This window comes from Panicum virgatum, chromosome 8K, assembly GCF_016808335.1.
Source record: "Panicum virgatum strain AP13 chromosome 8K, P.virgatum_v5, whole genome shotgun sequence".
Classification (NCBI taxonomy): domain Eukaryota; kingdom Viridiplantae; phylum Streptophyta; class Magnoliopsida; order Poales; family Poaceae; genus Panicum; species Panicum virgatum.
Window position 1 is genome coordinate 3,435,756 of NC_053143.1, and position 15,137 is coordinate 3,450,892.

Sequence of the window (15,137 nt, forward strand, 5' to 3'; positions counted from 1 at the left end):
AGCTTTGCTTATACTCATTCAGGCTTCCACAGTTCCACTGTGTGTCACTACTACTCCAGCAAGCAGTGGAAAAGTCTTATCCACAGAGTTGAGTGCACACCATTGAGCTTCACAGAAGGAAAACGAAATGGTAACTCATGAGTAATGTGCACCGCCCGAAGGAATTCACCATGTCCCCATCTCGGCCACATCTCTATATATGTGCTAGCTGAATGACTGAACAAAAGCTTGCCCAGCACATCCAGGCTTCAGCATGCAGTGCAGTGCAGTAATCTTTAAACAGAAGAAGGGGAAGGCAAAGGTCGTCAGAGTTTACCACTCGAAGGGTGTGACCGTGTCCATCTCGGCGACAAGGTCGGTCATGCCTTGAGGACGTCCTCCACCACCATGACGCCCTCCCTGAACTTCACCAGGCAAAGGTGCTTCACCTCCCCCATGGGCCATGGCGCACTCCAAAACGAAAAGGCTCAAATCTCTCCCGGTCCCCCCTCCTGTTCCAGTGGCTTTGCAGCTTGTGGATCATGGTTGCCATGATGCCGGCCAATTTAAGTGCGCTAGGGGCACCGACAGGGATCACCATAACCGTGAAGCTTTCATCTTCGAACTCCTGTACAGGGTGACGCTGCTCAAGGGCTACGGCAACGAAGCGACGCAGGCCAACATCGTGGCGCGCGCGTTCGAGTTCCCCACTGAACCGTCGCCCGTCGGTGTCGCCGGCCGCCAAGGGCCAGTTTCCTGTCGCGATGGCCTCGCGGCGCCAGAACAGCGGCGCCAATCGACGGCCGACCGGTTGGCACGCCGCTCCGCCTTCACCAGGGCCGGACGACGATCCGGGGGCTGGCAAGTGGCAATGACGGACGGAGGAGGAGCCGCGCAAGGGGAGCGACAACAGTTATGACGGAGGGAGGGACCATTTTGAAATTATTTAGGGGGTTTTATGCAAGTAATCGGATCTCGAGATTAAGAAAGCACGAAAGGCCCCAGCGGCACAGACGCTCATCGCTCCGCCGGCCCCAACTAATGCGTACGCCATCGCCGAACGCCGTCCACGACTCCAGCTGTTGCTGAACCTACCCCTGACGGACTCCCCGGCGCCGTGCGCGCTGCTGTGCGCCCACCGATCTCACCGAACCGGACTCGGAGGCCGTTCGTCTCGCCTGGCCACTAGCCCGCATCGATCTCGTACCGATCTCGTGTAGCGGCAGCATGTCCCGCCGTGTGAGCACGGCCCTTGGCCGATGCTTGGAGCTGGAGCGCGTCATCACCAGCCGCTTCCACTCGGGAAGCCTCGGCCTCGACGATGCCGTCAAGCTGTTCGACGAATTGCTCCTGGTCGCCAGGCCCGCTTCGGTTGGCGCCTTCAACAAGCTCCTCACCGTCGTCTCTCGCGCCCAAAGAAGGGGCTCCTCAACCTCTGCGCTCGTCATCTCCCTCTTCAACTGGATGGTCCGTGCCACTGCCTCCCCAAATAAGGTAGCTGCTGCTCCCGACCTGCACACCTACAACATCATCATCTGCAGCTTCCGTAGCATGGGCTGCCTTGAGCTCAGTTTCGCCGCCTTTGGTCTCATCATTAAGACGGGTTTTAGGGTGGATGCCACAGTCATCAATCAGCTTCTCAAAGGTCTCTGTGAAGGGAAGAGGGTGCACGAGGCAATGGATATATTGCTCCGACGAATGTCTGAGTTTGGCTGCTCGCCAGATGTATTTTCGTACAGCACAATTCTAAAGGGCTTATGCAACGAAAAGAGAGTTGAGGAGGCACTTGAGCTGCTCCACATGATGGAAGGTGATGGAGGTGGTAGCTGCCCACCAAATGTTGTGTCGTACAATACCGTCATCAATGGCTTGTTTAGAGGTGGCCATGTGGACAGAGCTTACACCCTATTTCGTGAAATGGGTGACTCGGGGGTTTCGCCGGATGTTGTGACCTACAACACAGTCATTGATGGCCTGTGCAAAGCTCAAGCGGTTGATAAGGCCGAGGGTGCCCTTCAACAGATGATTCATAAAGGTGTCAAGCCAAATAATCGAACATATACTTGTCTGATCCATGGATATTGCTCTTCAGGACAAGGGAAAGAGGTGGTTCGAATGCTCAAAGAAATGTCCGCACATGGTCATCAGCCAAATGTTGTCACTTGTAATTTGCTGCTGGACTATCATTGCAAGAATGGAAGATGCACAGAGGCTAGAAAGATTTTTGATTCTATGATTGAAAAGGGCATAAAACCTAATGTAACTGCATATAATACTCTGCTTAATGGGTATGCTACCAAAGGAGCTCTTTCTGATATCCATGGTCTCTTGGATTTGATGTCAGGAAATGATGTTTCACCTGACCATTATACCTTTAACATAGTTCTCTGTGCGTATGGTAAATGTGGTATGATAGATGAAGCAATGCATATATTTGACCAAATGAGGCAGCAAGGGTTGAGTCCTAATCTTGTCAGCTACGGAGCAATAATAGATGCACTTTGCAAGTTGGGAAAAGTGGATGAGGCTATGCTTAAATTCAATCAGATGATCAATGAAGGGGTGCCTCCTGATATCGTTGTTTTTAACTCACTAGTTTATGGACTGTGCACTATTGACAAATGGGACAAGGCTGAGGAATTATTTTCTGAAATGCTGAATCAAGGGATCCATCCCAATACCATATTTTTCAACACAATAATGCGTAACCTTTGCAATGGAGGATGGGTCATGGAAGCCCAGAGTCTACTTGACTTGATGGTACGTGTAGGTGTGAGACCTAATTGTATCTCTTACAATACATTAATTGATGGCTACTGCTTAGCTGGTAGGATGAAGGAAGCTATGAAGTTACTTGATGATATGGTCAGAGTTGGCTTGGAACCAGATGACTTTTCTTATAATACTTTGATACATGGCTATTGTAGAGCTGGCAGGATAGATGATGCAGTTACACTGTTCAGAGAAATGTTAAGCAATGAAGTTAAGCCTGGGATTGTCACTTATAGCATTGTACTTCATGGTTTATTTCAGTCTGGGAAATTTTCTGAAGCAAAAGAACTCTATCTCAATATGATCAACAGTGGAATGCAGCTGAACATTTACACATACAACATAATTCTGAATGGTCTTTGCAAAAATAATTGTGTTGATGAGGCATTTAAATTATTTCAGAGTCTATGTTCTAAGGATTTTCAACTTAACATCATTACCTTCACCATTATGATTGATGCTTTGCTTAAAACTGGCAGAAAGAAAGATGCTATGGATATGTTCGATGCTATATCTGCCTATGGTTTAGTCCCAAATGTTGTGACCTATCGCTTAATGATACAAAATCTCATTAAAGAAGGGTTACTAGAAGAGTCTGACAATCTGTTTTTAGCAATGGAAAAGAGTGGATGCACTCCAGACTCATGTATGCTAAATTCTCTTGTTAGGAGTCTGTTGCATGGAGGTGAGATAGAGATGGCTGGGGCTTACCTCTCCAAAATTGATGAGATGAACTTCTCACTTGAGGCATCCACTACTTCCTTGCTAATATCAGTTTTCTCGAGGGAGGAATATCGGCACCATGCAAAGTCTGTGCCTGAAAAGTATCATTTTCTTGTGGATGTCGAGAAATGAGGATTATTTCAGAGGAATTGGATTCTCAACTTTGTTGAGACATCTCTATGTGACTCCTAAATTTGTTGGAGTGATTGTCTCTCCAATGCGGTTATTATTTATGTCTGAAGATCTAATAAAAACTCGGCTGGGTGGGGAAAGACCGCCCCACCGGTATTAACTTAAGAAGAAGCCTCGGCTTCCCCGACTGAGAAAATCCCCGAACCCTGGCCCTGTCCTGACACTGGGAGACGTAACCCCTGGGAACTGTGCCTGGGCCATGTAAGGGTCCTCAGGCCGACCTGGGCCGTCTCACACCAGTGCTTTGGCACACGGGGTCAGCGAGGGGATTTTTTTACCCTCAGTCTGAAATTCGCTCCCACGGGGAGTCGAACTTAGGACCTGAGGGGTGCCGCCGGAGTGACTAACCAACTGGGCTAGCATCCTTTGGCTCTGAAGATCTAATTACTTGACTTATTATGTGGTCTCCTTTATTCAGAGAAATGCTATCATGATAGTGCTCTTTAGTATCAAGTTTATCACCAAGTGAAATTTATCTTGCTTTCAGTTGCAGTTATGTTTAGAACAGATATCAATTTACAAGTTAATGGTACAACAAAGTTTAGATGCTTTTTGTTGCACAATTTGTTAAGGAATCGCGCAGTCCCGAGGATAAAATCAATCAAAAGTGTTTACTGCTTGCAAATCAATGGATCTCGTAAATTCAATACTTGGTAGGTAAATTGCTAGTCAAATACACTATCGTATCTGCTTCAAGATATCTGGGCTGTTATATATAAGAGATTCTGCACATAATGTATTTCTGCAATCGTTACAGTCCACAACTAGGCACACTCGAAATCTTTGCAGTTTAGTACATCTGACTGTAACCACAGAACGGTGCGTGGGTAGCAATCTGCTGCTCCCTGCTCTTGTGCATCTGTGGAGGTCCCCCCATGATTGGGTTTGCTTTCCATCAGAGATCTCATCAGTCACAGGGATCTGAACTTCTGGCCGTGGATCAGGATTGTTCAGCAAAACTGTGATGCTATACCACCAGCACGGAACACATATAGATCACGCTGAATCAGTTATAAATAATCGCAGGTTCAGAGATTAACTGGGCATCATCTTACTTGTACAGAAATAGGGCATTGGATTCAGAGCACATGGTGCTGCAGCAGACGTATGAACACAAACGCTATGTCTGAATGAGAGCATTCCCAGCTACACGCTGGCAAGATGGCAAGTGGTGCTCTTGCTGTTCAGGAAGAAATTTTTACATGCGTACCTGAGTGAGACGGCTGCATTAGCAGCTAATCTCCTGTATCCTCAGACAAGCGTGTTCACGTCTGTTTATTCTCCAGTACAGAAATAGTCTCAGTGTCGTTTGCTATCATCACATGGGACTAATCAAGATTCACTTCATCCTGCTCGTGCCAACAGCACTACAGCAGGTATTAGCTTACAGCAAATGTACTGCTGTAGCAATCATCTCTCTATGGGCTAGCTACCTCAAAATGTGAAAAGACTGCAGTTAGCTGTTTTGAGTATGACTGGCAAAAAAAAAAGGCTTTCTTTTTTCCCCTCCAGCAAGAAACCTGAATTATATTTATATATATATATACACACACACACACTTTATGTTAAAGCCCCAGCACTCCGCGAGCCGCTAGGCAGGCCACGTCGGCCAAAAAAAATTCGGCCGTCCGATCACAATCCGATGGCTACGGATGAAAAGGAATTTTGCTATTTCGGAGTATTAAATAAAATCTATTTACAAAACCTTTTGTACGGATGGGTTGTAAATCACGAGACGAATCTAATGAGCATACTTAATTCATGGTTAACTCATAATTAGTGAACAATTACTGTAGCATTACTGTTACAAATCATAGATTAAGTAGGCTCATTATATTAGTCTCGCGATTTACAAACTATCCGTGTAAAAAAAATTGTAAATAGATTTTATTTAGTATTCCATGCATGTGCTCAAATATTCGATGTGATGTTTTTGGGATAAAATTTTTGAATCTAATCACGGCCCTAATTTCAATATGTGAATGCCCCGAAGGTCGGCGCAATCGGCCGTCCGATCACGATCCGATGGCTACGGATAAAAGAGAATCTTGCTATTTCGGAGTACTAAATAAAATCTATTTACAAAACTTTTTGCACGGATAGGTTGTATCTTGCTATTTCGAAGTACTAAATAAAATCTATTTACAAAACCTTTTGCACGGATGGGTTGTAAATCACGAGACGAATCTAATGAGAATACTTAATTCATGATTAACTCATAATTAGTGAATAATTACTGCAGTATCACTGTTGAAAATTATAGATTAAGTGGGCTCATTAGATTCGTCTTCCGATTTACAATCTATCAGTGTATAAAGTTTTCTAAATAGATTTTATTTAGTATTCCATGCATGTGCTCAAATATTCGATGTGACGTTTTTGGGATAAAATTTTTGAATCTAATCACGGCCCTAATTTCTATATGTGAATGCCTCGAAGGTCGGCGCAATCGGCCGTCCGATCGCGATCCAATGGCTACGGATGAAAGATAATCTTACTATTTCGGAGTACTAAATAAAATCTATTTACAAAACCTTTTGCACGGACGAGTTGTAAATCACAAGACGAATCTAATGAGCATATTTAATTCATGATTAACTCATAATTAGTGAACGGTTACTGTAGCATTACTGTTGCAAATCATAGATTAAGTAGGCTCATTAGATTCGTCTTGCGATTTACAACCTATCCGTGTAAAAAGTTTTGTAAATAGATTTTATTTAGTATTCCATGCATGTGCTCAAATATTTGATGTGACGTTTTTGGGATAAAATTTTTGAATCTAATCACGGCCCTAATTTCTATATGTGAATGCCCCGAAGGTCGGTACAAGGGCAGACCGGGCACGTCAGTAAAAAAAAGATTCCCACCATTCGATTCTAAATTGACGGTGCATGTGATTGGCCGCGCCATCGTTATCTTTGAGGCCTTGAAACACGAATGGTCCACGCGTCAGCTCTCCATTCGATCACTGCAAAATATATGAATCTAGAACTCTCGACCGGTAATTTTGGTGGCCTTCGAATGGGTGTGTGCTCTACTGCAATGACGGTAGTGAAGCTAGGCCGGAGAGCCACGCGGCGAGTTTGGGCGGGCCGCCCGGCACGCCCTCAATGGGTGCGGCGAGTTCATGCCGTCACCAGCGGGCGACCCGGCCTCGCTCCGGTACGCCGCGGTGCCGTAGGTCGGGCACAATAGCCGCGCATTGCATGGTGACGAGATGCCCGAGAACCGCTCCCGGCCGCCTTCGACGGCGAGATTGAGACGTCGGATTTCAGCTACTATTTTTTTCGCCTTTTTGCTTTAAAAATAAATGTCCTATTTCTATCTATGTATATCCATTTGTCTATACATCTACTACAAACCTCTATATAAACTTATATTACCAAACGGAAACAAGTAAATAAATTACGCGCGCCAAGGCACTCGTACCTGTACTAAAGTGCCAAGATTTGGGGCTCTCCCATGAGTTGTGGCCCCACGTAAGACCCACACACTGTTCATGTGGGTCCCACATACTATTTAGGTGGGGCCCACGTACTATTCAGGCGGGACCCACATACTATTCAGGCGGGACCCACGTACTATTCAGGCGAGACTCAAGTGGGACCCACGTACTATACAAGTGAGACCTGCACACATTGTTTGGTGGAGCCTACGGTTCTATTAAGTGGGTCTATCTTTCAAAAAATATATCTTTCTTCCATTATTTGACAATATAAAATATATTTAATTATTTCCTGCATATAAAAATAATAACTAGATTTTGTATACTACATTCATATGTGGCAGTCCTACTATTTTTTGGGTTTCGCTTTCATTTCGTAAACTCACAAAATATAATTAACTATTCATTCATTGCTAATCTTACTTAGTTCCCTAGAAAAATCAATAATTAATGTAACCCAATCCATCAAATATATCTATTAATGCAAAAAAAATCAATTTCTAAGGAAAAATTATCTGTACCTTTATAATAAAATGCTTGGGATTTGCGCGCTCTCGGACTCTGAACTACTATGCCGCTTTACTGTAACTTTTAGATTTGATTTAATACATCGATGCAATGTTGCTTCGAATATAGTAGCGTGTCGTGGTGTGGAAAACCACAGCCGGGTGGCGGAATGCACCCGCCTAATCCTAAGTGTAGGATGTGCTTGGGACAGTCAAGGAATGTTCGATCTAGAGGCGTAAGAACACGGAAGCACACAAGGATTTAGAGTGGTTCGGGCCGCCGGAGCGTAATACCCTACGTCCACTGTGTGATGTATTGTCTGAGCTTGTGTGCAAGTTGGGGGAGGAGCTATGCCAGTCTCTGCATGTGTGAAAACTTGTGGAACCTCTGGAATCCCACTTCTACTGTGCGTGCTCTCCCTTTTATAAGCCCAAGGGGAGCAGTACACTGAGCGCGACCCCGACAGGTGGGCCCGGCGATGTATTATAAACTACACTTTGGCTTTCAATGCCTCTGATTCGGAGATCTTGTCGTCGGCCTCCGTGCATAGCTTCTGACCAGGGATGGTCTTGAGCTGTCCTGTCGGAGTAGTCTAACCTCTGCAGCCGCGCGTCGAGGTTATGATGAAGCGCCGAACTACTGACTCAGTCCGCTGTAGCAGCATGCACTGTTGCTCCAGTTAGTAGCTGGCCATCATGACTTGTCGCCCACGCGCGCGGCGCTGAGACACTGCTGCGTGCCTCGGTAACAGACGAGCTGCCTTGAAAACAGGCGGGCTTACCGTGTTGTCTTGTCACGCCTGTGCAGTCTTCCAGAAGTCGTCCCATGCCCTGGTCTGACAGCGCACGTCCCAACCACCAGCATTTAATGCGGCAGGAGGGCTGGCTTCAGACAGAAGACTCGTGCCTGTGGGACACATGGCGGCACCGGACCCGGGGGTCGGCGGCCGCGCCCACAGGGGCACGTGGCGGTTCCGGACCCCTACCCAAGCAGGGAGCGGAGGTCCGGAGGTCGGCCCTGTGGGACACGTGGCGGCGCCGGACCCTGGGGTCGGCGACCGCGCCCATAGGGGCTTGCGAGGGCTCCGGACTCCTACCCAAATAGGGTGCTGGGTCCGGATCCCTTAGCTGGCTCGATGACTCGGGCCTCCTGGAGGTCCAGCTTCCACTTGTAGAGGCCCAAGTCCGGCCCGCGGAGGTTTGGGACCTGTACGCGGGGGTCCGGACCCGTGGTCCATGGTTGCCGCTCCTGAGCGCCTTAGTCCTTGTCTTGTAGGAGAGGGTACTCCTGTCTGAGCGTACCGACAGTGGCCCCCGGGCCCACCTGCGGGTGAGGTACGAACCCGCAGGTGGGGCCAGAACAATGTCGGAGTCGTCGGGAAACGCCGTTCTTCCCGCCCTGTATTCTGCTGTCGAGCGCTTGCGTTGCTTGAAGTCCGCCCTCGGCTCATGCCTTGTCGCCAAGGGTCAGGAGCCTGTTCGGATGGCGGCCGAGCAGCCCTGCACATGACTTAGGATCGGCGTTTAGTAACATACCCACGTGGTCCCAAATCCTATTGGCAAAGGTCCTTTGAGATACGCAGCCGAACCTGTGGAACAAAGCTTAGGAGGCCAGCCCTCAAGCTAGAATGAGGTCCGGACCTCTAGGTACGCAGTTCCGGGTACTAGGGCACCTGTTACAGAGTGGTGGAGTGCACAAGCTTAGGGTACGGAACCAGGCTAAGCGGCTGCACAGGGCTCCGGACCACCCCCGGGAACAAGTACCTCTTCCCCGAAGCATGTTCCTAAGGACCCGGACCCCCCTCTAGCAGTGAGGGGGTCCCAAACTGAACCACATGCCGACCGACTCAATTCGGACACAGGAGTGGGAACCACGCGGGGGTTAGCGCAAATAGAATGCATAGATTGAAATTGAAATGTAACATCCTTAGAGGCGAACTGAGAATAAACTTTTCCTTTATAACTAGTTGTACATGAGATATGCGATGTAAGCCAGAACACGGGTTTATGAGGCCAGAGCTGTCCGGACCTCCGGGCCCCCAGTCCTAGGTACTACGGTACTCGCCCTAGGGAGGTAGAGCATGCAGACTTAGGGTACGGAGCCAGGCCAAGCGGCTACACGGCTCCGGACCTCCCCGGAGGGTGAGTACGCTTCCCTGAACCAGGTTCGCAGAGGTCCGGACCCCTCCACGGGGGAGGCTCACCGGACTGGACCACACGGAAGTACTACCTAGTTACAAAGGAAAATGTTTTATTCCCTGCTGGGCCTCTAAGGGTAGGACTTACAAAGATGTAGAGTCGGAGGTGCGACCGGAGTCGGCTTATCATCGGAGAGAGCCACCTGAGTCGGCTTAGTGCGACCGGAGTGGGCTTTCCGCCAGAGCGGGCTTCCTCACATGAGTGAGGTATGCTGCGAGCTGGGATGAGTTGAGTTCTACTCGCAGATCAGCTGTCCGCGCGCTTCCCACTGTAGGAGAGCGCGCAGAGGTTGGTGCGCTGCCCTGTCGTCGACGCTGTCCCGACCCAGTCCCCGTGGAGCCGGGGGTGGCCTAGGCCAGGATGATGAGGCGGTCGATGTCATCGTGCCACTACCTCATCACGTCTGGCGAGGCCGCCAGATCTGGCGGGTTGTGGAGTAGCTCCCTGGCCGCGGCTATTGGCTCGCTCGGAGCGGCCTGCGCGGGGGCTCTGGGGGCGTGCTCCGCTGCACGCTGCTGCGCGCCGTGGGCAGCAGTCCTCGGCGTTGGACGGCGAGAGACCTGCGGCGCGGGTGTCGCCGCATCCTCCCCCATCGGGTGGTCATGGGACTCGACAATCCGAGCCATGGAGATGCCAAGTGGGCGATCAAGCGGAAACCATGCTAGCCCCCTACCTGGCGCGCCAAATGTCGTGGTGTGGAAAACCACAGCCGGGTGGCGGAATGCACCCGTCTAATCCTAAGTGTAGGATGTGCTTGGGGACAGTCAAGGAATGCTCGATCTAGAGGCGTAAGAACACGGAAGCACACAAGGATTTAGAGTGGTTCGGGCCGCCGGAGCGTAATACCCTACGTCCACTGTGTGATGTATTGCCTGAGCTTGTGTGCAAGCTGGGGGAGGAGCTATGCCAGTCTCTGCATGTGTGAAAACTTGTGGAACCTCTGGAACAACCTTTCTACCGTGCGTGCTCTCCCTTTTATAAGCCCAAGGGGAGCAGTACACTGAGCGCGACCCCGACAGGTGGGCCCGGCGATGTATTATAAACTACACTTTGGCCTTCAATGCCTCTGATTCGGAGATCTTATCATCGGCCTCCGTGCATAGCTTCTGACCAGGGATGGTCTTGAGCTGTCTTGTCGGAGTAGTCTAATCTCTGTAGCCGCGCGTCGAGGTTATGATGAAGCGCCGAACTACTGACTCAATCCGCTGTAGCAGCGTGCACTGTTGCTCCAGTTAGTAGCTGGCCATCATGACTCGTCGCCCACGCGCGCGGCGCTGAGACACTGCTGCGTGCCTCGGTAACAGACGAGCTGCCTTGGAAATAGGCGGGCTTACCGTGTTGTCTTTGTCACGCCTGTGCAGTCTGCCAGAAGCCGTCCCATGCCCTGGTCTGGCAGCGCACGTCCCAACCACCAGCATTTAATGCGGCAGAAGGGCTGGCTTCAGGCAGAAGACTCGTGCCTGTGGGACACGTGGCGGCACCGGACCGGAGGTCGGCGGCCGCGCCCACAGGGGCACGTGGCGGTTCCGGACCCCTGCCCAAGCGGGGAGCGGAGGTCCGGAGGTCGGCCCTGTGGGACACGTGGCGGCGCCGGACCCTGGGGTCGGCGGCCGCGCCCACAGGGGCTTGCGAGGGCTCCGAACTCCTACCCAAATAGGGTGCTGGGTCCGGATCCGTTAGCTGGCTCGATGACTCAGGCCTCCTGGAGGTCCGGCTTCCACTTGTAGAGGCCCAGGTCCGGCCCGCGGAGGTTTAGGACCTGTCCGCGGGGGTCCGGACCCGTGGTCCGTGGTTGCCGCTCCTGAGCGCCTTAGTCCTTGTCTTGTAGGAGAGGGTACTCCTGTCTGAGCGTACCGACATAGCGGATAATATATTTCCATTACTACTTTAGATAAATATTTTTGGTATAGGCGCGCATAACGCGCCAACCTGACTAGTGATTTCTCATATTCACAACAAACCCCTCAAGCTAACATACAGCAGCCATCCACCAGTGCAGATGTTTCACATTTCACAGGAACTTTTTTTTTTCTTTGGAATTGAATTTCACAGGTACTTCGCCCTGCAGTTCTGTGCAGAACAGAGACGCCAAACCAAAGCAGCTGCTATTTGCAAGGCCCTAGCTGGGTAGATCTGTCCACCTGCTTCCTTAGTGTTTGGCTGTTATTTTCAGGCGTGGGGTCCACTTCAGACAATGGCATGTTATTAGCCCCATCCACTGATGGGGCAGATGCCACCTGATTCTCCTGGTCGGGCTCATGTCTAGGATGCCCTGGATGAATGTCCTGTGCTGACAAACAGGCAGCGACACGGATCCGATCTTGATGATTCAGTAGAGCTTGGAGGGCTTATCGCCGCTACGCTGGGTAGTGGAGGAGGCGCGGTGTGTTCGCTATCAGGGTTATCAACCAATGAGATTCTACAGACCGGGCAGGTTGAGTTCTGCTCCAGCCACAAATCTATACAGGCCATGTGGAAATCATGGCCGCAGTAAGGAAGAACGCGTAGCACATCTTTCTCTTCATATTCCGCAAGACAGATGATGCACCTGCCAAAAATGATGCAAACTTCAGTGACTATGTTTAGTCCCTTCAAAGATGGTTGCTAAAGAATATCAACAGGAAATGGCAATCAGAATGTCAGCACAGTTAACGACAATATGCCGCCATTTTCACTTTGATGCAAGAAAAGGATGCCAGGTATAGTTACTCTTCTTTCAGAATGGAGATGCTTTCATAATCAGATGGCTTGTTGTTCTCATGTAACCTCAGCTAGGCAATAATAAAAAACTAAAGGCACATAAATATGATAGAGAAAATATGAACAACATGTTTCATGTTCATGGATGGAAAGGATCCATGCAACCAGGTTATGCAATCAAAAAAATGTTTAGTTACTGCTATGCATTTTGCCTGGGGAATAGTTAATCCAGTCCTGTTTCCCTTTCAACAGGCACCACAGATGAGGTTGGTCTACTTGATAACAGATGCCTCATCATCCCTATCAATCATCATATTCAGGAACAGTTAAACAGATATACCCAAATTTGATGTGATCGATCAAGTACTGTCCAGTCCAGTAACAATGCAAACTAAGGGACCTAACGTTTCATTTGTCAATGTCCGGCATAGCACAGTAACGGAGGCACTGGTACTAAATAATAGCACCGTTCTCTATTTAGGCACCGAAATCGTCAAGGACAACTTCTTTTGTACTGAAAATGTAATCGACGTCCTCAATGACAATCTTTTTGGTGCCAAAGGCAAAAGGCTACATTATGATTGTTCATTAACATTAAGAAAGCACAGAAATAGCAAAGGGCATTATGGAAAATGTAAGAAAACACCTCATTTAGTAAAAATTCAGGCAATATTTTGACTTTAATGGCAAAGCAACGGGAATCATGAGTTCTCCTTAAGTTTGTTTCAGTTATGAAAAACACTGAAGACATCACATCCCTATGATAAGGAAGGAACCAGTAGAACTTGTGCTACCATATACCGGCTACAGTCAACTTTCATGTTCAGCCACCAAGAACAGAGAACCTTTTCACATACCCAGCCACCCCCAACTCCAAAAAAGAAAGAAAAGTAGTTCTAAGTACGGTCGACAGACATAACAGTACTACGAGAGAAACATAACAGTGATCTCACATGATCCCAACTAAGCGCTGATAGTGACACTGGCATGCAGCCAAACACCTACAAGCCCCGTGACTGCGGCATCCCGATCCCCAATCTGCTATCTAATTTAAGCTCCTGGCTACAGCATCCTGACCCCAACCACCGAGAGATCCTACCAGCAGAAACGTGCGCGATCGGGCATGACAGTTCCGTTCGAGCTGCGAGTTCCCAGTGGCGAACTCGCCCACCGGCCACCGGCAAGCGGCAGGTAACCAATCGGACCCCAACGCGAACGAGCTCACCCCGCCCGCACGCGAAAGCGGGAGCGCGGCCGCGGCGGCACGCGGCAGATTCGAAGCTTGCATTGCACGGGACGCTATAGCGGGTGAGGGGGTGGCGTGCAGGCACAGATTGGGACCGCCGATTCCCAACCCAGAGCAACCGAGGCGACGGATCGCGATCGGCGCGGGGAAACGAAGACGAAAAGAAAAAGGAGGTGCTCGTACTTACTGGGAATCGGCGTCGGAGGAGCAGCCGGAGCCGCGCGGGCCATCACCAGCGGTGGTGGCGAGGGTGCGGGTGGGGAAGGCGGCGACCGCGGCGGGATCGAGGCCCCCGCCCCCGCCGGCGCCGGCGCCGGGTCCCGCGGGGTGGCGGGCGGCGGCGAAGGGGTAGTAGTGCGGGAGCGGCGGGGCGCGGCGGGAGCGCGAACGTCTGCGTCGGAGCAGCGCGCAGGCGAGGCGGGAGCAGACGAAGGCGATGAGGAGGACGCTGCAGCAGAATCCCGCGAGCGCGAGCGCCATGCTCGACGACACGCCGGACCCCATGCTTCGGGCGGGTGGCGGGGGCGGCGGACTGGTGCGCGGGGGCGTCAGGGAGGGTCAGTCGCCGTGCCGCCGCGCACCCGCCGCCGCTGCTGGCGCTGGGCCCGGGTGCGCCCCCATTGCCTGCGCTGCGCCTGGCTCTGGTGGGTGGTGGTGCCTGGTGGTGGTGGTGGGGCTGGGACGGGAGCGGTGGCCGCGGAAGGAGAGGGGATCCCCGCCCGCCGCCTTTTGGTGGCTGCTGCGCTGGGGAGCGGATCGGGAGGAGAAGCAAGCGGAAGCGGTGGAGGATGCCGCGATCCGATCCCCAACCGCCGTCTCTCCTCTGCTCTGCTCTGCTAGTGCGGTGCATGGGAGCACTAGCGCTAGCAGATAGAGCACGAGTGAGTTGTCGTCAGCGGTTACATGACGGTGGAGACAGTGACGTGTAAGCGTATTGGATAGAAAAAATATTCCGATTATTAGAAAGGATAGGAAACGAAAAAAAAACATGGAGTGAGTTGGAGATGCGGGGTATCGATCCCCGTACCTCTCGCATGCTAAGCGAGCGCTCTACCATCTGAGCTACATCCCCGATCAGTGTTTTGTTAATTCATTAGTTCTATATATTTATAAGGGTCGAGCACCTGGACCATGCCGATGTCCATCCAGCAAAGTGCAAATCTGCAATATGGCCACATCCCGCTGCTGGGGCGGGCTACCTCAAAAATAAAAAAGTGCAAATCTAGACGAGCCAAGAGGAGATGCGTTCCACTATGGATCGAGGTGTTGCTGGGACCCATGGATTTCATAGGAAATCAAATGCTTTCTGAAACCTCGTGCTCCAAGCATGGCCTTGGAATTGTACTGCTATATATGTTCCGTCACTTGTATT

The 15,137-nt window shown here is 50.4% G+C and overlaps 1 protein-coding gene, 1 non-coding gene and 1 pseudogene across 2 annotated transcripts; 1 reads left to right on the forward strand and 2 right to left on the reverse strand.

Annotated features, from left to right (window-relative positions):
• The first annotated feature begins 1,023 nt into the window (after positions 1-1,023).
• Positions 1,024-3,717, forward strand: LOC120643569 (protein Rf1, mitochondrial-like). The gene has a single exon (XM_039919963.1). It carries the CDS (start codon positions 1,207-1,209, stop codon positions 3,604-3,606), a length of 2,400 nt encoding a protein of 799 aa, XP_039775897.1. The 5' UTR covers positions 1,024-1,206; the 3' UTR covers positions 3,607-3,717.
• Positions 3,718-11,698: 7,981 nt separating this feature from the next.
• LOC120643570 lies at positions 11,699-14,651 on the reverse strand (annotated as a pseudogene).
• Positions 14,652-14,764: 113 nt separating this feature from the next.
• Positions 14,765-14,837, reverse strand: TRNAA-AGC. Its single transcript has one exon. It is a non-coding gene; the product is annotated as a tRNA-Ala (tRNA).
• Positions 14,838-15,137: the final 300 nt, after the last annotated feature.